At 58.7% G+C, this 27311-nt stretch overlaps 5 protein-coding genes across 5 annotated transcripts; all 5 read right to left on the minus strand.

The window, feature by feature from the left end:
* Window positions 1-29: 29 nt before the first annotated feature.
* F751_0494 (Peroxisomal N(1)-acetyl-spermine/spermidine oxidase) lies at window positions 30-1999 on the minus strand (the record flags this gene model as incomplete). Its single annotated transcript, XM_011400061.1, has 3 exons — window positions 30-743; window positions 973-1317; window positions 1559-1999. The coding sequence occupies 3 exons, from the start codon at window positions 1997-1999 to the stop codon at window positions 30-32; spliced, it is 1500 nt and encodes a 499-aa protein (XP_011398363.1).
* Window positions 2000-2599: 600 nt separating this feature from the next.
* On the minus strand, window positions 2600-7156 carry F751_0495 (putative serine/threonine-protein kinase; the record flags this gene model as incomplete). Its single annotated transcript, XM_011400062.1, has 11 exons — window positions 2600-2732; window positions 2950-3013; window positions 3136-3219; window positions 3469-3826; window positions 4133-4389; window positions 4637-5138; window positions 5333-5445; window positions 5647-5932; window positions 6178-6548; window positions 6759-6972; window positions 7073-7156. 11 exons carry the CDS (start codon window positions 7154-7156, stop codon window positions 2600-2602), a joined length of 2466 nt encoding a protein of 821 aa, XP_011398364.1.
* A 471-nt stretch (window positions 7157-7627) lies between these two features.
* F751_0496 (putative serine/threonine-protein kinase) lies at window positions 7628-9310 on the minus strand (the record flags this gene model as incomplete). Its single annotated transcript, XM_011400063.1, has 4 exons — window positions 7628-7754; window positions 8395-8484; window positions 8685-9010; window positions 9230-9310. 4 exons carry the CDS (start codon window positions 9308-9310, stop codon window positions 7628-7630), a joined length of 624 nt encoding a protein of 207 aa, XP_011398365.1.
* A 1693-nt stretch (window positions 9311-11003) lies between these two features.
* Window positions 11004-11414, minus strand: F751_0497 (hypothetical protein; the record flags this gene model as incomplete). The annotated part of the gene is made up of 1 exon (XM_011400064.1): window positions 11004-11414. One exon carries the CDS (start codon window positions 11412-11414, stop codon window positions 11004-11006), a length of 411 nt encoding a protein of 136 aa, XP_011398366.1.
* A 6877-nt stretch (window positions 11415-18291) lies between these two features.
* Window positions 18292-27069, minus strand: F751_0498 (putative serine/threonine-protein kinase kinX; the record flags this gene model as incomplete). Its single annotated transcript, XM_011400065.1, has 20 exons — window positions 18292-18359; window positions 18774-18898; window positions 19076-19401; window positions 20068-20229; window positions 20374-20592; window positions 20822-20934; window positions 21026-21088; window positions 21202-21424; window positions 21644-21808; window positions 22028-22254; window positions 23731-23814; window positions 24032-24156; window positions 24306-24631; window positions 24759-24916; window positions 25044-25116; window positions 25570-25737; window positions 25891-26003; window positions 26274-26493; window positions 26714-26809; window positions 26989-27069. 20 exons carry the CDS (start codon window positions 27067-27069, stop codon window positions 18292-18294), a joined length of 3135 nt encoding a protein of 1044 aa, XP_011398367.1.
* Window positions 27070-27311: the final 242 nt, after the last annotated feature.

Here is a 27311-nt window from a genome sequence, read left to right on the forward strand (position 1 = left end):
AAAACACGAACGTCCAGCGCATCCTGGGGTCACAGGCTGGACAGCAGCTTCGCGGCGGCTGCCTCCCCAGACCGCATGGCGCCGTGCGTGGTCCCAAAGTACTCCACGGCGCAGGCCTCCCCCGCCAGAACCAGGGTGGGGCGGGCAACGCCCGGCGGCGTCAGCGCCTCGCCCAGCACCGCCCCGGCATCGGCCGCCGCGCTGGGGCCCGGGTAGCTGTAGCTGCCGCGGAAGAGGGGGTCAGAGCCCCAGGCGGACCGGTGCAGGCGCACACGCCGCCAGCTGGCGCCAGCAGGGAGCACTGCGCCGGGGAAAGCGCGGAAGACGGCACGCAGCGTGCCCAACACTTCCTCGTCGGAGGCGGCCTCGACGGCGCGGGCCGCCTCGCCCGCCAGCCACACCACGCCCACGGGTCGGGGCGACGCGCCAGGCTCCTGGGCCCCCTGCTTGACCTCCGCGCCTCCGAAACCGATGGAGAAGACCCCCCGCGCCCAGTCCGGGAGGGCGGAGTCGGCTGAAGCCGTCGAGGCCGGGTCCCAGAGCAGGGCGTAGGTGACCACGTCTGCGCCGTTGCCCAAGTCGGGGGCTGCTGCGGGTGCGGCGCCATCTTCCCGGTCAAGAGCGCTGTCCTCTGCATCATAGAACTCCAGGAACAGCTTGTCCACAGTCCCCATCCTGAGCTGGGCCATGGCTTTGCGGGTTCTGGCCGGCAGCCCCGGCTGGAACAGGGTCTCATGCTGTGCCTGAGCAGGAGTGGGGCATTGATGAGTACTGCAGGGTGTGCTGACACACGGTCACTCAGGCTGAACATGCCTTCCCAAGACACCTGTGGTGGTGATTCAGGCTGTGCAGGCCGGGTCTGACCCAGGGCCATTGATGTACAGCACGGTCGGGTGCAGCGTGGATCCGCTCGGCCACGCTGCAGCCACCACTTTCCAGTTGCCTTCATACCCCCCCCTCCCCCTCGAGCACCTTGAGTACGCCCAGGGAGACGGTGACGATGGCGGCGGCGGCAGCGTGGCGCGATCCGTCCTCGCAGGTGGCACAGGCCCCACCCTCCGCGCCCCAGTCCAGGCCAGTCACCCGCCGGTGCAGGCGCACGTCGAGGCCCTCCGCCATCGCCTCGGCCACCGCCTGGAAGCCGCCGGGGATGGGGGCGTTGGTGTTCTGAACCGCAGCGGCGTACCTGGCGGCGGCCGTCGCCGAGAGATCCCCGCTGCAGTCTGTGCCGTCGATGGCGCGCTGCAGGGACTCGCGCCACGCCCAGACCCTGCGCGCCAGGTCAGCGTGCTGGGCCACCTTCTGTCCTGATGACAGCTGCAGGAGAGGGCGCGGAGGTGCAGCGGTGGGGGTGGATGGACACGGGGCAGCTATACCTGGGAGACGGGGGACGTCCATTACAGCTGCGATGCTAGGCTGCTCCCTGGCTTATGGACGCCAGGCCTGACCATGTCTCCAGGCATCGGCAATCAAGGGGTCCAGACACTCACAAAGCACAGATGTGCAGACTCCGTATCCCTCCAATCCCCGATCTGTTGATCCCAACCTAAAGGGTCACCTTATCCCAGGCAGCCTGCAGGACATCACCCAGGGTCGCACCCTCCTCGGCTCCACCAGCCGCATCTAAGCCCTCTTCAAAGGCGGCGATGCTGTGCATGATACAGGCCGCCTGCTCCTGGGTCAGCAGCCCGCTGGCCCCCTGCACGAGGAAGTGGGAGTCCTCCCACACCGACAACCGGGGCCGGGCCCCCAGCAGCTGAGCACGCTGCGCGGCGCGCAGCACTGGGTTGGGGCCCTCGCCGCCGCCCAGCTCCAGCCCGTGGATCCAGGTGGCCCCCATCTCCAGCGCCAGGCCCCGATCCAGGCGGAGGGTGCGCGCCCTGCCCCCGACGTGCGACCCGGCCTCGAGCAGGATGACGGGGGACATCCCTGCCCGCCTCAGCGTCTGGGCCGCCGCGAGCCCCGCGAAGCCGGCCCCGACGATCAACACCCCTGACATGGCGGAAACAGCAGGGGCGGGAGAGATCCTACTTTTTTCGAGTGGATATCCAAGATTCAGAACTGATCACCCACCTGCGGGGGTGCAGGGCGTCATACATCGATGGCTGCTCAGCAGCCCACACACCACCCACACAAAGCGATGACTTAATGTGTGGCATGCGAAACATGAATGCATCAATTACACTCGATAGCATCATTTCCCTTCAACCCTTGCCTTTTTGCAACTATAGGGTTTTGTCCATGATCTTGCATGGCATGGCACAGGCCAGCTCCACAAGGAGGAAAAGTAACGATCCAGGGACCTTGATCAAGAGGAATGTGCAAGGGTATACCTGCGGAGAGCAAAAATGAAGTACTGTAACGACATCAGAGTCCGGTGAGGGGGGTTGCGAAATTGGCCTTGGGTTTGGGGGGGCCCTGGGGATACGAAAAGCTTGAAAAATGGTGGTTAGAGCAAGGAGGTCAATCAGTGTGGCATCCTCGACAAGGGAGGTCCATGGTGCGGCGCGACCCGTCAGATGATGATAGAAATCCGGCTACAAAGAGGTGTACAGTGGCAAAGGTGCTTCACTCTCCAATCCAAGGTCCTGTGATCGGATCACTCCTGATCCGGGCAGTAGAGGCGGCGGAGGAGGGCCACTGCTTCCTGGGCGAGAGGCCGATCCGATGGCTTCCTCTCCCGGCACTGCTCCATGAATGCTGCAACCTCAGCAGGGCACTCCTCTGGGGTCCTGCAGGGGAGCGCCAGTTGCAAACTTGGTTTTAGTGCAGTGATCATGCGGGCGCCCGTTAAAGCATACGGCAAGAATAGGCGTCGCTAGATTTGAAGGACATGCTAAACAGCCGCGTCTGCTCGAGTCGGGTGTAAAGGCTCGCACAAGAAGGGTGCACACAGCCGGCACACTTGACAGCGCGGCAGCAGCGGGGTATCAGATGCCCGTGCCTTACCTGACTTCGCGGGTGTGTCCCCTGACAGGCACCTCCCCCGTGATCAGCTCCCACAGCACGACGCCTGGCATGTGGAGGGTGGTTGACGTTTGATACAAGATGCTGCGCCCCTTGTTCAAAGTCCAGGAGTGCGGCCACCTTGCTTGCACACTACCCTGGTTATCCACGCAGACCATCGCTGCTCACCGTAGCTGTACATGTCTGACTGGACCGTGCTGGGCTCGCCCAGGATGGCCTCCGGCGCACACCACTGGAAGGAGCCTCCCTCCGCTGCAGTATGGTGTGCAGGGGTTGAAGGTGAATGGAGAGGTGGCGATGGGGGCGGCCTGGTGGAAACCAGCTCAAGCGCTGACCCATGACCCAGACTTGCTGCAGGGTAAACACACTCCCCGGCCCCTGCATTCCATTCCGAGGTAAGCCATGAGCATGCGCTGCCACCCTCTCCAACACGTCTCTGTATCATGATCATTACGGAATGCGTCCACTCCTCCCAACCCCCCCCTCACATCCCGGACTCACCAGATCTAGAGGGCAGGTAGGACCGGGAGTCGGGGATGATGCGGGCCAGGCCGACATCGCTGATCTTGGCCCGCCCCTCCCAGTCCAGCAGGATGTTGGAGCTCTTCAGGTCGTTGTGCACGATGCGGCGGGTGGAGAGGTATGCCAGGCCCGAGGCGATGTCCATGGCCAGGCGCCAGCCGCGCTCCGCCCAGGCCACCTCGCCGCGACGCAGAGCGTGCCAGAGGTCCCCACCCATCATGCGCTCAGTGACGACCATGATCTGACCCCGGGGTGGGTCGCTGACCACGCCGATGAAGTTGACGATGAAGCGCGAGCGGCAGCGCCGCAGCACCGCCACCTCCTCCTCCAGCCGGGTCTGCACGCGAAGGGGTGGGTGGAAGCGGGGGTCATCGAGGTGCTTCTTGGCAGATGGGGTGGGGGAGGAGGGCATGGTTGGAGCAAAGAAGGTCGCCGCTGGATTGGATCGGGGTTCGGCCCACGATCGGCGGGGCAGGCATTCGAATGCCACCCTTGGCAACAGTACAGTGAGTGTATTCGCTGCCTGGTCTGCAGCCCAGGGATCCTGTGCACCCTCGGCCCTGCCTGCGCTCCCTTCACAACACCACAGTGTTCAAACTGCCTCCAGTCTGCTGAGCCTCGCGCACTCAGCACCCTCTCTCACAAAACCTACCAGGCTCATCTGGAGGTCTGAGCCGCCCTTCAGAGCCTCAACGCACTTGATGGCCACCTGCTCGTGTTGCGCGGTCCGCCCAGCATACACCTTGCCAAATCGTCCCTCCCCCAGGGTCACCAGCTCCCCGGAGGCGCGGTCGAACGTTAGGCTGGACGCCGGCAGCAAACCCAGGCTGAAGGCGGAGGCCCCAGAGGGGGTGCTCAGCAGCGTCCCCGAGCTGGACAGCGACTGCTTGTCGCAGGAGGCTGCGAGTGGGGACAACGGAGGGTAGAACTGGTGTGAGAGGCAAGGGCCTCCTGGGTGGGGAGCGGAGGTCGCAACGGTCTGCGGCGCACACAGGCGGCAGAGCCCCTCCGCGTACCATGGCCCCGCTCGCGCACAACGAGAGGCGCGAGGCACTGCCTGCGCTCAAGTGAGCGTGGACCTGATCCCAAAGCGGCCCACAAAAGCCCCCAGTCCGCCCTTTCCACCTCCCCCAAGCCCACTGCTCACTCAAGGCATCGCTGTGGTCGGTCAGGCCGCCCTTTGCAGAAGCGGCATCGCCCCATGCCTCATCACGCGCGGCGGGCGCCCTCCCCCGTCCGCGGCGTCGGATCAGGAAGACAGCAAGGAGCGCGAGGGCGGCCGCGCCCGCCACGCTGCCGATCACGATGCCGGCGATGGCGCCCGCGCTGAGCGAGGAGCCGCCGGAGGAAGAGTCGTCCGCCGGCATTTGCACGCTCTGCTCCACCAGCGTCCCCTCCGGCTCGCCTCGGTGGGAGCTCAGGACGGCGACCGTGGGGGCCCCGCCGCCGCAGCCGGGCCCGACGTTGAACAGGGCGGCCTGGTCCACCGCCGGCACAGGGTCCAGGGTGGGGCTGGGGGGGATGTCTGCCGCGCTTTCCCACATGCGCAGCGTGTCGTTCAGCAGGATGACGGTGCTGAAGCAGGCGGTGGTGAGGAAGGTGCCGGCGACGGGGGGCAGGTCTGGCCTGGCCGGGATGCTGATCAGCACCTGGAGGGGTTGTTTTGTGGTGGAATGGTAATGGTTCGGGGAGGGCGACAGCATTGACCTGCACAACACTTGATATTCCGAGGGGGGATTACACAGGAATCTAGAAGGAAGCTGGCGCCAGTGCCACACACTCTGGCTATTTGCTCCCCCCTCGTGCCATCCATCCACTGCTGATGAAGAATTCAGACACCCACCTGGTCGCCGCCGGGGCCCGGCTCAAAGTCTAGGGAGAGGTCCTCGCCCAGCAGCATGCCCGCCTGGGTGTTCACACGGCCGGCCTCCACCAAACCCTCCGGGCAGTAACCGCCTGCGATGGTGTGAGGAATATGTGTGTGGCTGACTGAATCCTGGGGGCAGTCCCTCTTTACTCCGGTCCAAGGCCGCCCACTGTCATCCTCGATTTAGTTCTCATCAGCGCTCCACTGAGCCCACTTCCTGCCCCAAGCTGCAACTGATGGTGACGCAGCGCCTGTCCAACACCCCCAATGCACCCCACCCCAGGCCCCACCTGGCAGCGTGTAGGAGCCGGCAAGGGTGTACACCTTGCGGGGCTCGTCTGCCGCAATCTCCCCGAACTGGGAGGTCAGCTTGCCCATGCCGTCCGGCCCCGGGATGAGGAAGGTGATGTTGGACATGGCACTGGAGTAGAAGAACTTGCTGGGCAGGCTGGGCCAGGTGCCGGAGTAGAAGGCCTGGAAGAGGAAGTATAGCAGGTAGGCGCCCCCCGGATCGGTCAGCGACAGCTCCCCCGGGGTGTGGTACATCGCCGACCAGATGTTGGACCAGCACAGGTTCTGAGGAGAGGGTACGACAGAGGGGGATGTGAGGGCAGGCTACACTGGAATTGAGGCGATTGCCCAGCTTTGCAGGGTGCTGGCTGTGCAGAGCCTCAGCAGTAAGCACTGTCCGTTTCAAACCAACCATACTACCCCCGGACACGCCACGTGGACATCCAGGTGCGCTCCGGAGTCCATCGCCTCAGGGCAGCGCGGGAGACGTCCCCCCTCTCCCACCCTAACCCCGATCCACCTTCCCCAACCTTGAGGGGCAGCAGGTCGTTCAGGTTGGTGATGGGGGTCTTGTCCGGCACCATGGGGCCCGGGATAATGCGGATGCGCGCGCCGGAGCAGCTCTCAAAGGTTTCCAGCACCGGCATCGCCTGCTCCCCGCCCACGTCCACCGAGGCCGGGAGCGTGACGGTGGGCTCGCTGCCGTTCAGCGCGGTCTCCAGCACCCACTCCCCGCGCTCGGCCTGGGCGAGGCCGAGGGCCGTGTCCCACACCTCCCGCCCGTCCTCCGTCGCGTTGGGCTGCGCCCGCAGCGTCCAGTGCAGCAGCAGCAGGCCGACGTACTCGGGGGAGGTCAGGCTGCCGCGCCAGTATGTGTCCTCCTGCCCACACTCGATCGCATCTGCACCGAAGCAGAGGAGGAGAAGGAATGGGGGGGGGCGTGTGGGGTGAGTGCGCCCTGCAGGGGCTGCGAGACCACCAGCCCGTAGCCCGCGGATAGGTGGGGTCCGGGAGGGGCACGTTTCCCTGTTTATATGCGATATTTTGGTCAAAATGAACCTAATGGAGTGGAAATCGGTGATTTCCGGGGCTGCTTGCCCCCCCGACTCACTGCTGCAGCTGAGGAGCGACTCGTCCAGGGGGACGTAGAGGGTGACCGCCAGATCCTCGCGCTCCAGCAGCGTGTTCAGGCCCACGCCCTGCAGCGCCATTCTCCACACCGTGATGTTGTGAACCTCCGCAGCAGCGAGCAGCGTGGCCCAGGGGGAGCCCGGAGTGCACGCCGGGCCATCCTCGGGCTGGGCCCCGTTGGGGCTCTCCTGGGCCTGCACAGGGGTGCGTCCGGATAAGGGGGGGGGTGGACGCAGTACAATCAGGGAATTATGCGTTTATCACCTATATCCGCCAAACAGAATCAGGACCTACCACGGCGCAGACCGGGAGGTGGTGAAACAGGTGGAGGGTCACCAGCAGCGCGGTGAGTCCCTGTCGGCCCTGCGGGACGCCCATGATCTCTCCACGCCGATTCAGGGGGGCATGTACGACCTTCCGTGTGCACTCCTCAGCAATTACAACTCCACTGGGACCCGGGTCTGCGAAAGATGGTACGGAAGGACGAGCTTCATACTGCGGCTTATGGGGCGAATCTGTTACGGGAAGAAATCACCATGCTAGGGGCCGTTTCCCAAGACCCATGGACCCGATCACGCACCTCCGTACCACTGCATGCGCGAGCCCTGAATGGACGACCCATGCGAGCATTGGACCCTGATAGGCCCTCGCGTCTCTCACCTGGCGGCCAATTGCACTAGCGCTCAAGATCCCCTCTGGAGAACGCCCGTGCGCGCATGTACGACACGTCGAGATCGGGGGAAAGGATCCCGAACTCCATGCTTACAGAAACAGTATGTTTCCAGTGAAAAATACCTTGAGATTCAATTGGCTCACATCCTTGAATTTCTCCAGTTGGTCGCCCCGACGTCAGTGCCCACCATGGATGGAGGATATAATGGAGACCACCTGCGCCGCAGTGGGTCTTTCCTCCGGGTGGCGCTCCCAGCAGTGGTCCAGCAGGTCAGCAATCTCCTCGGGGCACTCCTCGGGGGTTCTATAGGAGGATGGAGCTGATCAAATTGTAACTGAGGATGTCTGGATGCCCAGTGCGAGACCAATCCGTACCGACCCTCACTCCTAGGGTTTTACCTCACGGCTCTCATGGCTCCCCGGATAGGTGTGGCCCCAGTGATGAGCTCCCACATCACCACTCCTGTGTTGCAAGCATAGAATCAGGATCAAGCTACCAAAAGTCTCATCTTTCTGGGAGATTAGAGTAGAGCTGCGGCCCGAACGCCCCTCATCGCCTCCCTCACCCAAGCTGAATATGTCGGCTTGTGGCGTGCACGGCAGTCCCAGAATCGTTTCAGGAGCACACCAGTGGAACGAACCTCCGCCCGCTGTTCGTAGGTAGGAGATTGGTTGATACAAAGTGAGATGGATGGCGGAGAGCAGCTCATCATCTTTCCGACAATCCCAACTCCAGATCAGGGCCCCTCTACCCAGTCACACCACAGGCAAGGACTGGCATTGCAACCGGGTGCAGGCCATTCCGACACGGTGAAGCAACCCACAACAATACCTTCGGCTCACACACTGGGCGAACAACTGCTCAACCCTCCTTCCCGCAGAAATCTCAAGGTCTGTCACGCCACTCACCTATCATAACACCTTGATATGATTTCGATCCGTACAACATTTTGGCCAGGCCCACGTCACTGATCTTGGCCCGCCCCTCGCCGTCCAGCAGCACGTTGGAGCTCTTCAGGTCATTGTGCACGATGCTGCGGGAATGTTATGTCGAGGGTGTGGGGATGCTGTGATTCTGGAGTAGTGCTTGACATCGCAAAAGCGCAGTACAGGGAACTTCACCGCCTGGCTAATGCCACGCTCACATCCTACACAACCAACAAGCAGGAAGAACATACCAGATTCACGCTCCACATCCACAAAGAGAAGGCCTGTACCCTGGTCAGCAACATACCGTTTGGATGCCAGGTATACGAGGCCTTGCGCGATGTTGAGTGCAATCTCCCAGCCACCGTCGTTCCAGGTGATGCGTTGCCTTCGGATGATGCTAAAGAGGTTGCCGCCAGCCATGCGTTGTGTGAGGAGGTACAGCTCCCCAGCACCGGAGTCGACAGCCATGCCCACAAAGGACACCACATACGCCGACCGGCAGTGCTTGAGGATGCGTGCCTCCTCTGCCAGACTCTCCTCGGATGCCAGCTGCAGCGGGGCGCCTGCAAAGGGAACTTGCACACACTTGATGGCCACAGGCTCGCCGTTCATGAGGTGGCCAGCAAACACCTGGAGAACGATGAGAATTTTGGGTGGTGAGGGCGTCGGGTGTGCATCGTGACCAATTTACCGACGGCCATGGCTATCTTCCTGACATTTCATCCATTGTATACTGCACCGCAGCTGAGTGAGATGATTTGGAGCAGTAAAACCGTGTGCTCCCACTTGCAAAAGGGGGACAGGCTGCATCAAGCCTTGAATGCACACTGAACTTATATTCACAATCACCTCTCCGAATCGGCCAGCACCAAGCATCAGCCTTTCGTTGGTAACGTTGTCGAGGTCAAATGTAAAGTCGCTGGGCTGCATGATCCCATTCTCAAAGTCGGTGCAGCTGAAGACACGCCTCTGGGAGTCTGGCGGGCTGATGCAAACCTGCTGGCTGGTGTCGCCTGTAAAAGAGTGTACCGGGAGGGCCTAGATGAGCAGGTGTGTCAGCAGCAACCCCTTTCCAAATGAGCGCCCATATCCTCATGTGCACACCGACAGTAAGCACTGAGGGCTCAAAGCCACACAGCCCCCACCTTTACTGCCAGAATCTGCAGTGTGGTCTCCTTGCCGACCCCTGGATGTCAGTGATGCCCACCACCCCACGGGGACCCACTGCAGGGGAGGCGCGGGATGGCATGGACCTGTTGAGGCACGGCCAGGGGAGTAAAGTAGCAGGTAGCCCTGGAGGACTGTCCAGGAATGTCAAATGCTCACCCGTCGAGCCTTCTCACTCCTCCCAGCCAAGACCAGCCCCGCAGCCAGGGCAAGCGACAGGGCAACGCTGGCGAGGACAATGCCCACAATGGCTCCGGCACTCAGGCCGCCGCTCCCCGTCAAGGCGCTGTCCCCAGCAAGCTCCTCCAGGCCACTGTACCTCTATACACGAGGCATCAAACAGGTTAGTGCGAGGTGCCAAGGAAGAACTCACGCAGAGGTTGCAAGGCAGCCTTACGCGGCACATCAGATCAGGTACTGGCATGCACAGCACCACCCATCCCAACCCCAAGCCACTCACCCCCACGATGGCATCGCTGGCCCCGCAAGTCGGATCGACGCTGAAGAGGAGGTCCTCATTTACACGTGGGAAATGGGCGGGCTCCGACGGTGGAATGTCTTGCCACCTGTCCCACAGGGGGAGCAGGCCCCCCAGCGCATATATGGTGCTGTAGCAGGAGGTCGTGAGGAACTTGGCAGGGACCACTCTGTCTGGATGCATCGATGTGCGGATCTCCACCTGCAAATTGGACATGGTGAGGACATGGAAGCTTCGTAAAGAACTTCATCACCACAGACTCTGACAGCAAGCAGCTGCACTGGCAATGAGAGTGCTCATTCGACGTTCAAGCGCAGCCCTCCACGGCCTGAGGGATAAGTAAAGCCATTGCAAATACACACAGTGTAACACCATTCCACCATGCATGTTCATGGGCATGCCAGCTCCCCCTCCTGGTGCCCTCGCAGCGTACCTCATTCGGCCCTTTCCCAGGTTGTATGAGCAACGAAAGGTTTTGACCCAGGTATGACGCAGCCAGGGTCGGTATCCAGCGCGGCTCTTTCAAGCTCTCTATACAGTATCCTCCTACAGAGAGGGAAGGGTTCCGTCAGACATCAGCACACAACCCATCTGATCCACACAATATCCTGAGGGCGAGTCCGGGGATCCACCTGGGATGATGTAGTGTGCTAGGAAGGTATGGGCCCTCCCATAATCTCCAGACGGTATCTCCTCTGCATATACCAGAGGGGGGGAGGGGGGTCCCGTAAACTTGCCCTTTCAATCAGTGCATGTTCTCCCAGGCAAGGTGGCCCAAGGGAACCCCCCCTTGTATCTCCCCACCCCTTCGACTCACCAAAGGCGCCTTGGAGCTGGGCGAGGACGTGTGCATCTGGGATAAAGAAGGTGACGTTTGTTGAGGGCTGTGCCAGGTCTAGGTTGACGTACAGCCCTGGATATTTGCCAGTGAAGAAAGACATGAAGGAAAAGTACTTGAAGTATAGACCATTGGGGTTGTTAACAGAGACTTGGCCGGGCAGCTGAAACCCAGCGCTCCAAATATTCCTCCAGCAGAAATCCTGCAAAGGGGGTAAAAGGAATTGCAGCAGTCAACAACCCCAAGGCAATGCTGCTGACTGAAGAGACACGCTTCAAGGTGCTCCAGGACCCAATTTCCTTGGATGCCCGACTCATGACAAGAGTGTTGCCAGAGTTGCACTCCACAGCATCAAATTGTTCCATGTTTGATACCTGAAGCCCCGGGACACTGGTGGCATTGACACTGGGGAAGTCAGGGGGTACAATAGGTTGTCTTATAACATGAATGGTAGTGCCTCCACAGGTGGCATAGCTGGCCACCACGCCTGATGGGAGGGTGACTGCGTTACCCTGGACATCGATCACCGACACTGATGCCTGCACAGGCATTGTGAGATGGCAACATGGATGAAACTTGCATGTTGTAACTTTACTCTTGTGCCACTGCATTCTATCAAGGTGCCCCATGGTGAGCGCCCCAAATGTATCCATGCCTTACTCACCCAGGCCACACCTTCATGAGTCCATGAGACTCGTGTAGCAGTACTTGCCCAACATGAACCGGACTCCCACCCGAAACCATGAAACCTCGCTCACCACACTGCTGTTCGAGATCTGAGCCGCCAATTTCCAGCCGTTATCAGCGGAGGTGTTCCCCAACACGGCCGCGAGCAAGGTGTTTGCCACATGCGTGTCTCCATTGGACGTTGTCGAGTTCATGTCGGGTGCAAACTCCCCGACGGTCCAGTGCAGAAGGAGAAGACCAAAGTAGGTGGCCGACGTCAGCTGCCCCCTCCAGTATGTATCTACCTGTCCACATTCGTCTGAATTGAAAGGCCAGAACTTGTACTTCACTCGTCGTGAAGTCCCCATTCGAATGCTGCGTCTCAGTACTTTTCATCTCTTCGATCGAGTAGCTCACGCAGCTGCGGGCAGGAGTACCACACCAAAAACCCTACCCCCTCACCCGCGCTCTTGCACGCCAGCATGGAGTCGTCCAGGGGGATGAGAATCGTAGACGGTGTGGTGTTTCCCTCCATATTTATATTCAGTCCAGTCGCGTGAAGAGCGTATTCCCACATGGTGATGGAGTGCAGGGTGCCAACGTGTCGGACGGCCTCCCATGTCGACCCAGGCACACAGGGCGCTCTACGCGCGGTCTTACCCTGCGGGCAGGGAGCAGTATTTATGAGTTACGAAGAAACACTGTCTCCCGCTTCCATTCACCATCCATTCCACTTGCCTGCTGGAGTGATCGGGCGTGAACGAGCGGCACGCCGCAAGCGAGCCCCACGATCGCCAATCCGCTGAGCAACATGGGAAACCGCATCCGGTCTCCTGAATTTCGGCGAGGCCTTTGGCCAAAAGGTTTACACAGAGGCTTCTGAGGAAATTTCCAGTCATGAAGTATATCGTAATCGGAGTTGGGACTATACAGTGGGAGGGGAATCTGCATGAAGCTACCCCCCCTAATGGATACATTGAGCAATGGCGCCTGCCGCTTCAAGCACAGGTATGGAGGATCAAATTATAAAGAGCGTGGGCTCCTCTCATACCCATTAATTCTCTTCTTGAATCTTGTTTTCGAGTATTCGAGCAGTGATTATTGTTCTTATACGCTGTGTGCGCTTGCTCGATACTCGTCGCCGGAGGAGGAGAGCCGCAGAAAAGTAATGTGGTAGAGGTCGAGAGCACATGCATAGGGTGTCAGTGAGATGGACATTACAGGTTGAATTCATCATCAGGGAGGTGAGGACTGAGTCTTGGCGTGGAGTTGGCAGGATATAGGCTGGACATACCGCCGCTGCCGGGGTCACATTTGAGCAGCACATTCACGAACAGACTGCGCATTTGGTGCCCCACCGAAAGATGTCTGCGTATTTACTTCAAGCCCCGAGAGCATATTGATCAGACCCATGCTCCTTGAGAAGGGATTCGACCACTTGCGTGGCTGTGGGTCTGTCATCAGGCTTGCGCTCCCAGCAAGACTCCACCAGATGTGCAATGTTGGGGGGACATTCATCTGGTGACCTGTCACATGGTAACGGATGGTCGAGATTTCTTGCGAATATGAGTTAGCTACCCAGACGGGCTTTGGCAGAGAGCAGCGAGTCGCATCAGCGCAGAACGCCTCACCGGAGAAGACGCATGCCTCCACGGATCGGTGACTCCCCAGTGGCGAGCTCCCACATGACCACCCCTGCACCGTGGACAGGAATTGAGCGTAACTGTGCTGGACGGACCAAGCTCTGCAGCACAAAGGCAGAGCGGCTGCTGGCCCTGCCTTGGTCGGCCCGACTCACCCAGGCTAAATATGTCGGCCTGTGGAGTGCATGGCAGCCCTAGAATTGTCTCGGGAGCACACCAATGGAAGGAACCTCCGCCGGCTGTTGGGTGTGAGGGGGGACCCCATTTGGAAGCTGGAATGCAGCTCTTGTGCAGGATCCAAGGCGCACGACCTGGCTCTGTAACCACTTTTGAATGTTTGCAATTCCCTGCCCAGGACTTCCAGCATGCCTTGCATCAGGCTTCCACTCACCTGTTATAACACCCGGGTATGATTTGGATCCGGGCAACATCTTGGCCAGGCCCACGTCACTAATCTTGGCCCTCCCCTCGCCATCCAGCAGCACATTCGAGCTCTTCAGGTCATTGTGCACGATGCTTCAGAGGGAGCGGCAAGCGAGGCATGTAGGATGGTTGGTTGTCACGCTGGGATTGGCCAGCAGTACGATGCGCGACTCCATTTTTGCAGGTGGTGTTGGGATATACCACTGACACCAAAGGTCACACCTCTACATCACACGGACCGGGTGGCGCTGCCCTGCCAGCCACTCACCGTTTGGATGCCAGGTACACCAGGCCTCGTGCAATGTCCAGAGCTATGCGCCAGCCTCCATCCTTCCAGGCAACACGCCGTTTTCGAATTGCGCCATGGAGGTCGCCACCGACCATGCGTTGCGTGAGGAGGTACAGCTCCTTGGCATCGCTGTCTACCGCCATCCCCATAAAAGGGACGACATATGCCGAACGACAGTGCTTCAGAATGCGCGCCTCTTCAGCCAAGCACCTCTCTGGGGCCAGTTGCAGCGGTGCACCTGGCGAAGGGCCCCAAACACACTTGATGGCCACAGGCTCGCCATTCAACAGCCGGCCAGCATACACCTGGCGTGGAAGTTTGGGTGAGGTAGCTGAGGAGTCATGATTCGCTGTCCCTGCATTCCTGCTGCTTCTCAGGGTAGGTGGCTGTGCTTCAAAGCACAAGGTAGAGGGCACATCGTGCAAAGTGTAACTTGCTTGAGTATCACAATTAAAGAAAGCATGATAAGATTTAGAAATGGGTCACATGAGGAAGCAATGACCCACCTGGCCATATCTTCCAGAGCCTAAACCCACTCTCTCATGGGTCTCAGGTGCTAAATCGAATGAAAAGTCGCTGGGCTGCATGATCCCATTCTCAAAGTCTCTGTAAGTGAAGACGCGCCGCGACGAGGCTTGCAGACTGTTACATGCCTGCCGGCTTGTGTCACCTGCGTCAGTATTGCTTGTTATTGATTTTTATTGTATGATATGCAACATGGCAGCTGCGTCTCACACCTGCTCCAATCAATCATCACTGCACACCTGCTGACACAGAGAGCACCTGCAAGGTTGCCCTACCTTTGCTGCTGGTGTTGGCGGGACGCTCTGCTCCCTGTTCACCATAATCACGTGGTCTGAACCAGACTTTATGGAACAGCTGCAATGATGTAAGAGGGAGAGTCCCTCTATCAGAATTGGGATGCCTCTCTGGCCCAATGTGCAACCAAGCTCTTTCCGTGGAAGTTTGTCACTCACCTGCTGCGCATTGGCATGCCTTCCAACCAACAACAGCCCATAAGCCAGGGCAAGAGCTGCAGCCAGGCTGCCCATAATAATGCCCACAATGGCACCAGCGCTCAGGCCAGTGCTCTTAGAAGGAGCAGAGCCTTCATCAAAATGATCCAAGCCACTGTATCTCTGGGACAACAGACGTGGAAGAGATGTTGCATTATTAGGCAAGGTTTGGTAAGGGAGGATCTGGGCAAAGAACACGTACTTAGGCAATGAAACAGGCCCTTTCAAACCATTCACAAAATGCAAATCACCATGCAACGCCTTTCTCACCCCAATGAGGGCATCTCCTGTCCTACAGGATGGGTTCACGCCAAAGAGAAGATCCTGATCCACCCGTGGGAAGTGGACAGGCTCTGATGGTGGGATGTCTTGCCATCTGGTCCACAGAGGCAGCACGCCATCCAGGGCATAGATCGTGCCATAGCAGCCAGATGCGAGAAACTTGGCGGGAACAGGCTTGTCAGGTTGCAAGGAGGTACGGAACTGAATCTGCGTGCAGTGATTTTCAGGGGTGGGAGTGGGTGATCCACCACTAGGATGCTAGACAAAAGTTGTACAGCAGCTCCCACACTGCACGCCCCAGATCCCTAACCCATTGCTAAGTATGCTAACAGCAATCATCCTGCAAGACTTCACGCCATACCTCATCAGGTTTGCTTCCAGGTGTAACGAGAAGCGATAGGTTTTGACCCAGGTGCGACGCAGCCAGGGTGGGGATCCAGCGCCCCTCACTACTACTGCCCAGACAGCGTCCACCTGCAAAGGATGAGGCCTTCCGTAAGCCTCAACAGCCTCCCAAGATGAGGTGCTACAGTTTAATTGGGAGGTCTTGGCATACCATCTATAAAGAAGTGCGCCACGACGGTGTGTGCCCTCCTATACTCTTCTGAAGGTATCTCTTCTGCATTTGGTTTGGTATGTTGCAGAGTGGGTTTCTTGCAGTGCATGCCTGCCCCGTTTGAACAGCATCGGCAGGCTGCCCTCCCATAAGTTTCCTCCCTTACCAAAGATGGCTAGACTTTGAGCTAAGAAGCTGTCCGCCGGAATAAGGAGTGTGACATTCGTTGTTGGTTGTGCAAGATCCAGGTTCAAGTACAGTTCAGGATACTTGCCGGTGAAGTAGGATATCAAGGAGAGATACCGCAGTGAGTAAAACCTAAAGAAGGTTTCAGTGTCGTTGTTGACGGTCACCTGGTAAGGGACCTGGAACCCAGCGCTCCAAAGACTCCTCCAGCAGAACTTCTGCAAAGAGGGAGGGTCAGGGTACCTATCTCTGGCTGCTGATCCACCATGGAACTACTTGAGTTCAATTGTGCACTATATGTTGTTTGAAGATGCACCGCCCTTCCACTCATATAAGCTATCGCCATCCTCATGGGTGTACATGTACTGTGGAGACGTGTGATCTGAAGCTGAGGTCGACATACCTGGAGGCCTGGAACTCGGGTGGCATTCATGTTTGGAAAGTTGGATGGGGACATAGGCTGCTGAAGGACATAAATGAGTGTTCCACCACATGTGGAATAACTAGCCACCACGCCTGAGGGGACGGTCTTTGCGTTGCCATAGTTATCAATAACTGACACAGAGACCTGCATGAGTGGAAGCCACAAGGTAAATTGGAACGTGTATGGGAGTCGCGGCGGTGGCCCTGGTGGTTTACCCTGGGAGACTGCATGACAAGCACCCTATGTCTATGGAGGGCTTCCTGAACGTTCATTATGGCGAAAGCTGATAGAATATGTTATTGCGCAGCCCAGTCTCATAAAACCTTCTGCACAAGGGCCTATCCTCAATCCTACCACTCTGCTGTTTGTCATCTTGGCTGCCAATTTCCACTCATTGTTGTCAGTGGAATTCCCTAAAACGACCTCAAGCATTGTGTCCGCCACGTAGGAGTCTCCACCAAGGGTTGGAAAAGTCATCCTAGACGAAAACTCTCCAAGCGTCCAGTGAAGAAGGAGGAGGCCGAAGTGTGTAGGGGTCGTCAACTCACCCCTCCAGTACGAATCGAGCAGTCCACACTCGGCTGCTCAGATTTGAAGGACACAGTCTAAGGTTGATCGCCACTCATCTCCTACGCTAGCTGTTGTGCACTGTTACCCTGCTTTACCACAAGGTTACGTCCTTTGTCGGGCAGATGCCCACAGAGCACAGATGCCCTCTTCACCTGCACTGTGGCACTGCAGCGTGAAGTCGTCCAGAGGAATGAAAAGAGAAGAGATGTCGGTGTCTTCTTCTAGTTTTAGGTTCAAGCCAGTTGCTTGAAGCGCGTACTCCCACATGCTGACGGAATGCTGGGTGCCGATATACTGCACGGCCTCCCACGTCGACCCAGGCACACATGCAGCGCTCCTCGCGGGCTCACTCTGCAAAGAAGCACCAGTGTTCTAGGTTTTATTCAAAGACTCAATATCAGAAACAAAGCTCCTTCAACCCACCTGCTGGAGGGATCGACCGAGTATGAGCGGGGAGGCACACATCAGGCACACGATCATCATCTCGGCGGTCGACATGGGGAACCGCATCACGATCCTCGACTTGGCCCGCGGAGCCCCGCCGGACCGCAGGGGCACAGTTGTTGGCCGAAATCTGCCGACGATGCGGTTGCCACTGGTACTTTCCATGGTACGGTAGTGGGTCGGGTATCCTTGGAGATCGGCTCTCCCACGTGGAACTTTCATTGTATACATTCCGGTTCTCGTTAGCTTCCCACATCGAGGATGAGGTCGGCGAATGGTCGCATCACCCATTTCGCGCACGAGATGATGCTTGACTGAATACCTTGGAATATACCTGGTGTGGATTTCCCGTGAATTGTTCTGCAAGCTCCTTCCTGCAGGCCCTTTTCAAGCGATGGTCCAACACACTACAATGCCAAATGCTGTTGTGGTGTAGAAAGGGTCGGTGTGTACAGGAAAGACAATATCAAAGATGGGTTTGAAAGATGACAATACCTATCGTAAATAAGTAGATAAAGCAGTAAACGTCAATAAAGTGAGAAGCAGTGCCCTTCGATAGTAATGAAACGAGAAAGATATGTCATGGCAACCTTCCAGATCTTAGATCTGGCAAAACGTGCTGCAGCGCCACTTGAATGCCACTGCACGGCTGGTTTCTGTAAAGGGACTCTCAGAAAGTCATGGTTCCTGGGAAGGTGCGTGCTCCTTAAGAATGACTTCCACCACCTCCATGGCTGTTGGCCGGTCATCTGGCTCGGGCTCCCAGCAAGCCTCCACTAGGTTTGCAATACCCAGGGGACATTCCTCAGGCGCCCTGCAATGAGGTTGATCAGCACTGAGAGCCCGCTTGTTGGCATAATGATGCAATCCAGAGCTTGGTCCGGCTGGCATGATAGGCAACACTCTGATGTGAGCACTCATGTACTCCCTCACCGAATCTGGCGCATGCTCCCCCGGATGGGCGTGTCGCCTGTGATTATCTGCCAGAAGACCACCCCTGCACAGGCAGGGGAATGAGGATGTGGATGGCATTGATGCTCTTTGCACTGCATCGAAGCAGGTTCTCACAATCCGAGCGAAATTCCAGAGAACTCACCCAGACTGAAGATGTCGGCTTGAGGTGAGCAAGCCAGCCCAAGGATAATCTCGGGAGCACACCAATGGAACGAGCCTCCACCGGCTGTTTGGGAGATTGTGTTGGAGATGGGGCACTCAGATCATCATAGACAGGCTTACAGTCACTCTGGACTTACCCGTCACCGTCACAATATTCAGGACAAATTGCACTGGCATTTGCGCAAGTGATGCGGTACAGGAATATGGAAACCAATGTGGAGACTTTCGCCTGCAACCAATTCTTCAACCACTATACCCAAGGCCCAGGCATGGACAGCATCAGAGCTAGACTCACCTATCATCACCCCAGGGTATGCCTTTGACCCTGGCAGCATCTTGGCCAGGCCCACGTCACTGATCTTGGCCCTCCCCTCGCCGTCCAGCAGCACATTCGAGCTCTTCAGGTCATTGTGCACGATGCTGAGAAGGAATTGCGAGAGTTTGTGAGGTGCTTGCCTGAATGATTGCAGCTCTTGACTTGGCGAATGGCCTTCAGATAACGGTCAGTCGTGAGCAGTCACCACAGACCTACAGGACGATCGCCTCCATGAATCGGATGCACCCTGAGTGGCCCCTCCGCCGCAAGCAGGAGCTCACCGTTTGGATGCCAGGTACACCAGGCCTCGTGCGATGTCCAGGGCTATTCTCCAGCCTCCAGAGTTCCAGGTGACATGCCTCTTCTGGATGAGGGCATACAGGTCGCCGCCGGCCATGCGGTGGGTCAGGAGGTACAGCTCCCCAGCACCAGGGTTCACGGCCATGCCCACAAAGGACACCACATACGCCGACCGGCAGCGCTTCAGGATGCTGGCCTCCTCTGCCAAGCAGCCCTCGGAGGCCAGCTGCAGCGGGGTCCCCGGGTAAGGACCCCGCACACACTTGATGGCCACAGGCTCGCCGTTCATGAGGTGACCAGCAAACACCTGGCGAGCATGGAACAGATTGGGGGTGAAGAAGGAATCAGGCAACGATAGTGGCTGGAAACCTGACACGTCATCCCATCCCATCAGCTGCATAGTGGCTGGGTGGGGCAGGTGCACGTGGTGAGACCTATGCCCCGCTTGTGCAAAGGGAACCATAACCCTCGAGTCCATACTGAACATATGATGTCACCCACCTGCCCGAATCGACCAGCACCCAAAACCAGTCTCTCATTGGTGACAGGGTGGAGCTCAAATGTAAAGTCGCTGGGCTGCATGATCCCATTCTCAAAGTCTGTGTAGCTCAAGACACGCCTGTGGGAATCGGGCAGACTGATGCAAACCTGCTGGCTGGTGTCGCCTGCAGCACCGCAGAGTGGAAGGGTCTGTGAGATGACAATGTTGCCACCGCACCTCTCCTGAACGCCCCAGATGCTCCCCATATCAGATTCCTCGCTGCCATAACTCACACCATTCCCCAGTCACACCTTTGCTTCCGGTGTCAGCAGGAGACATCCCTTCTTTCTCGCTGGGGGGTGGCGTCAGCCAGGGACCCTTGGGCAACCACTGCAAGAGGCGTGCGGACAGGGAAAACCCTTGCAGCGACAGGCAAGCACAAGCCGGAGAACGGCCACTTTGGACCCCATGTGTTCATTAAGAGTCGCTCACCTGTCGAGCCTTCTCACTCCTTCCCGCCAAGACCAGTCCAGCAGCCAAGGCAAGGGCCAGGGCAAGGCTGCCCAGAACGATGCCCACGATGGCGCCAGCACTCAGGCCGCCGCTCCCCGAAGTCGCGCTGCCTTGCTCGAGCTCCTCCAGGGCGCTGAACCTCTGTGCAAGAGCGGGTTGCATCGACGGCACATCGTGTTTTGTGGTCCATTGGCGAGTTCACCGAGGTGCCTCGGCAATGCAGCCATCCCGACTCCCGCATGCCAGACACGCATGCCAGAAACTGTCGACTCCCATGCCTCTCACCCCCACTATGGCATCCCCTGCCCCGCAGGTTGGATTCACGCTGAAAAGGAGGTCCTGATCCACTTGCGGGTAGCGAGCAGGCTCTGCTGGGGGGATGTCCTGCCACCTGTCCCACATGGGCAGCAGATCATCCAGCGCATAGATTGTCCCATAGCAAGAAGTGGTGAGAAACTTGCCGAGGACCACCTTGTCTGGTTGCAGCGACGTGCGGACCTCGATCTGCGGGCAGACAGCATTTGCGTTTAAGAGGTAATCAGAAGTGCTGTGGGATGGAGACCCACCTCTAATGCAAGCGTGCAGAAAGGCAAAACATTGAGAGTCAAACCGACCGCCCTGGCCTGATAGCTTCCTCCCAGCTTTGCAGTCAGAAACCCTACAAGACTCAGGCTACTGTAAACCCCTCCCACAAACTGCCCAGGGGGCCTCATCTCAGGCAATCAGAGCGCACCTTGTTGGGCTCGCTGCCGGGCGTGATGAGGACCGACAGGTTTTGACCCAGGTACGTCGCCGCAAGGGTGGGGATCCAGCGCCCCTTCTCGATACTGTCCGGACATCGACCACCTGCGGGGTTTGGCGGCGGCGAGGTACTCTCCCACCAGCAAGTCTCGGCATGCATTGGGGAGTGAAGGGAGCAGGCGGGCCGCAGACCCACCATCGATGAAGTAGTGTGCGGTGGCCGTGTTTGCCCTCCGGTACTCCTCCGGGGGGATCGCATCTGCATGTGTCAGCGGGAGGACAGGTCCCTGGTGCGTCAGCTTCACGGTGCGCCCCTCTCTCATCCGCGGGCGATGGAGGGGGGGCAGTGCGGCGCTGAGCCTCCTCACTCACCAAAGTACGCGTGGAGCCGGGACAGGACATGCGCATCTGGGATCAGGAAGGTGACGTTGGTCATGGGATGGGCGAGGTCTAGGTTCACGTACAGCTCAGGGTACTTGCTCATGAAGAAGGACATGTAGGAGAAGTATTTGAAGTAGGGCCCATTTGGGTTGTTGGCAGAAACTTTGCCAGGCACCCTGAACCCAGCACTCCAGATGTTCTTCCAACAGTAGTCCTGCCAGGGAGCAAGGAGGAGGAAGGGGGGGAAGGCAATGTGAGTGATGGCTTGGATCGTGTACGATGAGGCTGCTGAAGAGGTTTTGTATGAACACAGGGGCCCAAGTACCACCCCACCCCACCCTTCCCTTCCTAAATCCCCCTCCCGACATGCTTGTCCTACCGGGTATGTGCCCCCACCCTGGGCACTTCATCTGTACTCCAGACAACAACACACCTGGAGCCCCGGAACACTGGTGGCATTGACATTGGGGAAATCCGGAGGAGTGATGGGCTGCTCAATGACATAGATGCGGGTCCCGCCACAGGTGATGTAGCTGGCCACCACGCCTGATGGAAGGCTCACTGCGTTGCCCTGGACGTCGATCACCGAGACCGTCGCCTGCAGAAGCATTGTCAGACAGGAATGTCACGCTCACATGGCAAATCTTAGCGGCCGCTATTGAGACAATGAGTGACTGCCAGTACTAAGAGATAAACCCAAGATGCAACACTGATTTCAAGCCCAGTGTTTGGCCAGACTCCCTGTTTTAGCTGTGCAACCGTGCATTCTGATGCCCTTTGGAGCACACGGAGCTCAACAGCTTGAACCCCTGCTCACCACTTTGTTGTCCACCATCCGGGCTGCTAGCTTCCAGTTGTTGTTGGTGGAGCTGTTCCCCAGCACGGCAGCAAGCAGCGTGTCCGCCACATACGAGCCGTTGTAAGGCACGACGACTTTCTTCTCGGCCGCAAAGTCTCCCACGGTCCAGTGTAGAAGGAGGAGGCCAAAGTAGGTGGCTGATGTCAGCTGGCCCCTCCAGTATGTATCCACTTGCCCGCATTCATCTGAATAAGGAGGCCATGATACGGTGCAATCGGTACGGAGCCCTCGTAGACTGCTTCATTCTGGTACTTTTCCCATTCCCCAACAGCCCTGTAAGCATGTCCCGACCAAAACCCTACCCCCTCACCCGCGCTTTGGCACGCCAGCATGGAGTCGTCCAGGGGAATGAGAATCGTCGACGGCGCGGTATTCTCTTTCATCTTTATGTTTAGCCCGGTCGCGTGAAGGGCGTATTCCCACATGGTGATGGAGTGCCGGGTGCCAACATACCGGACGGCGTCCCATGTCGACCCAGGCACACATGCCGCACTACGCGCGGCCTCCGCCTGCGTTAAAGCACGCGACGACTTCTCAGAGAAAGTACTGATGGGTGTGTACACATGCTATGGCCGTTTCACCTACCTGACTTAAAGATCGAGCATGAGTAAGCTGGGAGATGCATATCAAGCCCACCACCATGCACGGGAGCGCCGAGAAACGCATCAACGTGATCACTCCAACGCACGGCTTCCTGCCGGAAGGCCAGAACGACATTCAGTAAAGCTATTCAGCGGTGTGGAGTCTTCCGCTCCATGGTACGGGAGGAAGATGAAACTGCGGGAACCCAAGCTCCCGGAAGATCACGTGCACAGGATCGGCTCCATTCTCCAAAAACCTCGGGCCGGCGTGTTAACCACAGTCAAGGATACATTCCACACTCTTGCATTGCTGCGTGCACCCTCACTTATTGAGTCCCGGATTATCTACGTATTTTGAAATACTCGGAACCGGCGGGGGAACCTGTGTCGCTCAAGCTTGTCAAAGAGCATTACATATAAGTGCGTCACTTCAAGCGAATGCAATGCCTTCATCAGCAGGCGCAATCGTCAAGGGTTTACAAGTTGGGGGCAAGAATGTTGAGGCAATGACCCTCGATGCCTACCCCACCCTTTGAGCAGCAAATTCGTGAAGAAGTTCCAGGAATTAACCCCCTGGGGATGTCCGCACACTGCATCCAAGGTCATCCTGTTCCACAGAGGGCTGATGCTCCTTCAAGATGACGTCCACCACTCGCATGGCTGTCGGGCGATCCTCAGGGTTGCGTTCCCAGCACGACTCCACCAGTTCCACGATGCTTTGGGGACAATCCTCTGGCGCCCTGCACACCCGTGGATTGGTAGCAAGGCCAGGATGGGGTAAGGTGCGGTGGTGAAGGATACCTCAGTCCGGCAAGCCAGTCTGGAACGATGCACATGGCCTCATCATGCACCGACTTGCCTGATGGAGCGCATGTTCCCACGGACTGGGACCTCCCCCGTGATGATCTGCCACATCACAACTCCTGCGGGCGTGTCGTGCCATGAGGATATGCTGCTAATGCTGTCGAAGAGGCGATACTGCGTTTACTCTCGAGTTTGCGATGCCGAGGAAAATTCCAGTCTGTATCAGGCTCTGCACGATACCCACATCCCCCAGTCCCCTCCCCTCCTGCTGCTCACCCATACTGAAGATGTCGGACTGAACCGAACAGGGCAGGCCCAGGATTGCTTCAGGGGCACACCAGTGAAAGGAGCCGCCCCCAGCTGCATAGTCAGCGAGGGTGGTGGTGGTGAGCATGGGCGGGATATTGATGGTGGTACAAATGGCAGCAGCATCTGCAACTCTGGCAGAGGGGCCTGGCACAGGAGCGGAGGTCGAATCCCCCCTGCCTGATGAAATGGTCACCAACTCCCTCCCAACAACCCGAGCATTAATTCAATGACCCCCTCCCTTCCCCCGCATGACCACGTCTGGGCTCACCAGCAGCGGCACCAGGATGTAAACACGTTCCCGGCAGCATCTGTGCAAGGCCAACATCGCTGATCTTGGCCCTCCCTTCATCGTCCAGCAGAATGTTGGAGCTCTTCAGGTCGTTGTGCACGATCCTGACAAGGATGGCGTTTTGGTGACTCAGCAGGCGCGTCACCATGCAAGGCGAGGACGACACACCCAGCTTCCAACGAGCCCCAACCCTGGAGTTCCCCTCGGACTGACCCATGCCCGGCCCTGCCGGGGGGGCCTCGACCCAACCCACCTCTTGGAGGCGAGGTACACGAGCCCACGGGCGACGTCCAGGGCGAGCTTCCACCCCCGGCTCCTCCAGGGAATGCGCCTCCCGCTCAGCAGCCGCATCAGGTCCCCCCCCGCCATCCGCTCGGTGATGAGCTGCACCTCCTGCGCGCCGGGGTCAATCGCGATGCCCATGAACTTGACCACGTAGGCGGAGCGGCAATGACGCAGGATCTGCACCTCCCGCGCCAGCAGGGACCCAGGCTCCAGGGCCAGGCTGGGCCCGGACGGGGGGGCCTCAATACACTTGATGGCGATGGGCTCTCTGTTCTGGAGGCGCCCCGCCACCACCTGCACAGGTGGAAGCAAGGGAGTCTGTCAATGCTGGTGTGTTCTCAGCAGGGAAGCAGGCAGGGGCCGCTGACAGCGAGCGCTGAGGAAGGAAGGCCCGACCTGGGTCTGAGCGGAACCGTCCTACCTGCCCAAACCTTCCCGCCCCCAGGACTATGCGCTGCTTCGTCTCGGGGTCCAGGTCGAATGTGAAGCTGGAGGCGTGGAGGATGCCGTTGACAAGGTCAGCATCCGGGTCCACCTGCATGGGAACCCTATTGCCGCAGGATCCAAGGGCTGACCTGCCTGTGGGAGGGGAGGGGCTGCCTCCGTGAGCGACGGCGCAGCTCCAGACGTGACTCCGCACCAGGCAGCGCCCCCTCATCCTGTCCAGAGCTTTCTGACCCTGTGCTCGCTCCACACCACAGCCCACCTTCACGATGGGTTGCCAGGTCGCTCAGGGCTGACGCCGGCTGGGACTCGTCATGTTCCCGCTCCTCGACTCCCTGCGAGGAATGATGTTGGTAGATAGGAAGGGGGGTCCCATAGACTCTGTGCACCCCTGCAAGCCACATCGGGAGCACCCCTTCACGCCCCTGCTTGCCTTGGAGCGCCTTCTGTTCAGCTTGAGCAGCATCACGGCGACGGCGGCCAGCACAGCAAAGGCCACGCAGCCCAGCACGATGGCGGCAATGGCTGGGCCGCTGAGACCCCCTGCGCCCTCTCGAGCCGGCGGGACGGTTGCAGGCTGGTCTTGGAGATGCTGCATGGAGTCAAGGAGGCTGAGCGTGGCCCGTTGATGGGAAGGAGAACCAAGCATGCTTCACATGCAGCTCCTGTACAGCACTGGCAGGGCCACCGCCTCCCTGTCTTGCTCGTCAGCATCCTTGTGCTAGCTAGCTCAATACCTGAACCAGAGTCTGCCCAGCCCTGCACTCCGGGTCGACACCAAAGAGCACCTCAGTGCCGACTTGAGGGTAGTGGGTGATGGTGGAAGGGGGGATGTCCTGCCACCTCTCCCAGAGGGGGAGCAGGGTGTCGATCAAGAAGAGCGTGCTGAAACATGCATTTGCCAGGTAGCTGGCTCTCAGGGTCCTGTTGGGCTGCAGGGAAGTCCTCACGTTGACCTGTGCAGCAGTGGCAAGATGGGCCGAGGGTTTACCTCGGGTGCAATGGAGACAAGACACGGCTGAGGAGGCACAGGCACAGGGACGACTCATTGTTCTGGCAACCGGGGGGAGGTGTCCTGTGCAGCATGTGACACACCAGCCCCGACTTACCCATGCCTTCTCCTCCCCGGCCATGAATTGAAGGGAGAGGTTTTGGCCCAGATATATTCCCGCCAGGGTGTTGTACCACTCTCCCGGGCGAAACCCGTCCAGGCAGTGTCCGCCTGCATGGGGAGGTGAGTGCCTGAGCATGCAGCTGGTGTGGGTGGCTCAAGCACCCCTCGCATCTGCACCTGGTATGACGTAGTGACTCAAGTATGTGAATGCCCGGCCGTCTTCGCCGACAGGAATTCGACCTGCACATTGCAGAGGAGGGCAGTCTCTCGCAGCCAACTCTTGAAGTGCCCAGCAGGCCATGATGGTGATCTGGTGAAGGAGCGACAGTTCCGCTGGCATGTCTTGCCGGGGTCCTGCCCCTCAAAGCATGAACTCACTTAAGAATTGGGTCATCCCTGTGATGGTATTGGCGTCTGGCGTAAAGATGCTGATGTTTGTCGTTGGCTGTGCAAAGTCGATGTTGGTGAAGAGTCGAGGAAAACGTCCCGTGATCAGGCCCTGAATGGCAAAGTAGGCGTAGTAGGGCCCGGAGGGGCTTGACGCCGTCAGTAACGAGTTCTGGAAACCTGCTGACCAGATGCTCTGGGTGCAGTAGCCCTGCGGTCGGGGACATGGGGGTGTGGCATTTCCCATGAGGCGGGTATGGGCCCAGGAGGGTTGTATCACATCGTCGGCGACCACCGGCCGTGGGCTGCACATCAACTCGAGCATGTACCTTGCCGGTCGAGGTCCTCCGACCTACCTGAAGCTCAGGCAGAGCGGTGGTATCTACCAGTGGGAAATCTGTTGGGACAATGGGCCTGTCGATCACGTGGACCGCATTGCCGCTGCATGAGACGTAACTGGCGGTCGCCTTTGCAAACACCTGCTCCAGCTGCCCACTGGGGCTCATCACATAGATCATGATCTGTGCCTGCAGCAGGGATGAGGCGGTGGGGACGGGGAGCTTCCATGGATGTGCAGTATCAGCCCCGCAAGCCTGGCTGGCAGGCGAAGCTTTCAGCGTTATCACACGCCTGTGTGCCCCCTTCACGGAGAGTGATGAGCGCAGCGGCATTGCACCCAGGAATACTCGGCGAGGTCAGCTCCCACCTGGAGCCGATCTCGGTAGATGTGTCGGACCAGGAGATACCACTGGCCCAACTCGGATGCATTATGCAATTCAGACAGCATGGTCTTGCCCCTGTAGTCCCCTGGCAGGCCTCCGCTTGTCGTCGTACCAAATCCTGAGATGGCCCAGTGCAGGAGCAGCAGGCCTTCAGATGTGGGCCGCGTGAGCTGGCCTCGCCAATAGGTATCAGCAACGCCGCAATCCACTGCACACAGGGGGTGGCGAAGGGAGATGGGTGGACGATTGGTCGACATACCTCAGGGGTGCGAGGTGGCGCGCTGGGTACGATGTCAGGCCACACCTG

This window comes from Auxenochlorella protothecoides, assembly GCF_000733215.1.
Source record: "Auxenochlorella protothecoides strain 0710 unplaced genomic scaffold scaffold108, whole genome shotgun sequence".
NCBI lineage: Eukaryota > Viridiplantae > Chlorophyta > Trebouxiophyceae > Chlorellales > Chlorellaceae > Auxenochlorella > Auxenochlorella protothecoides.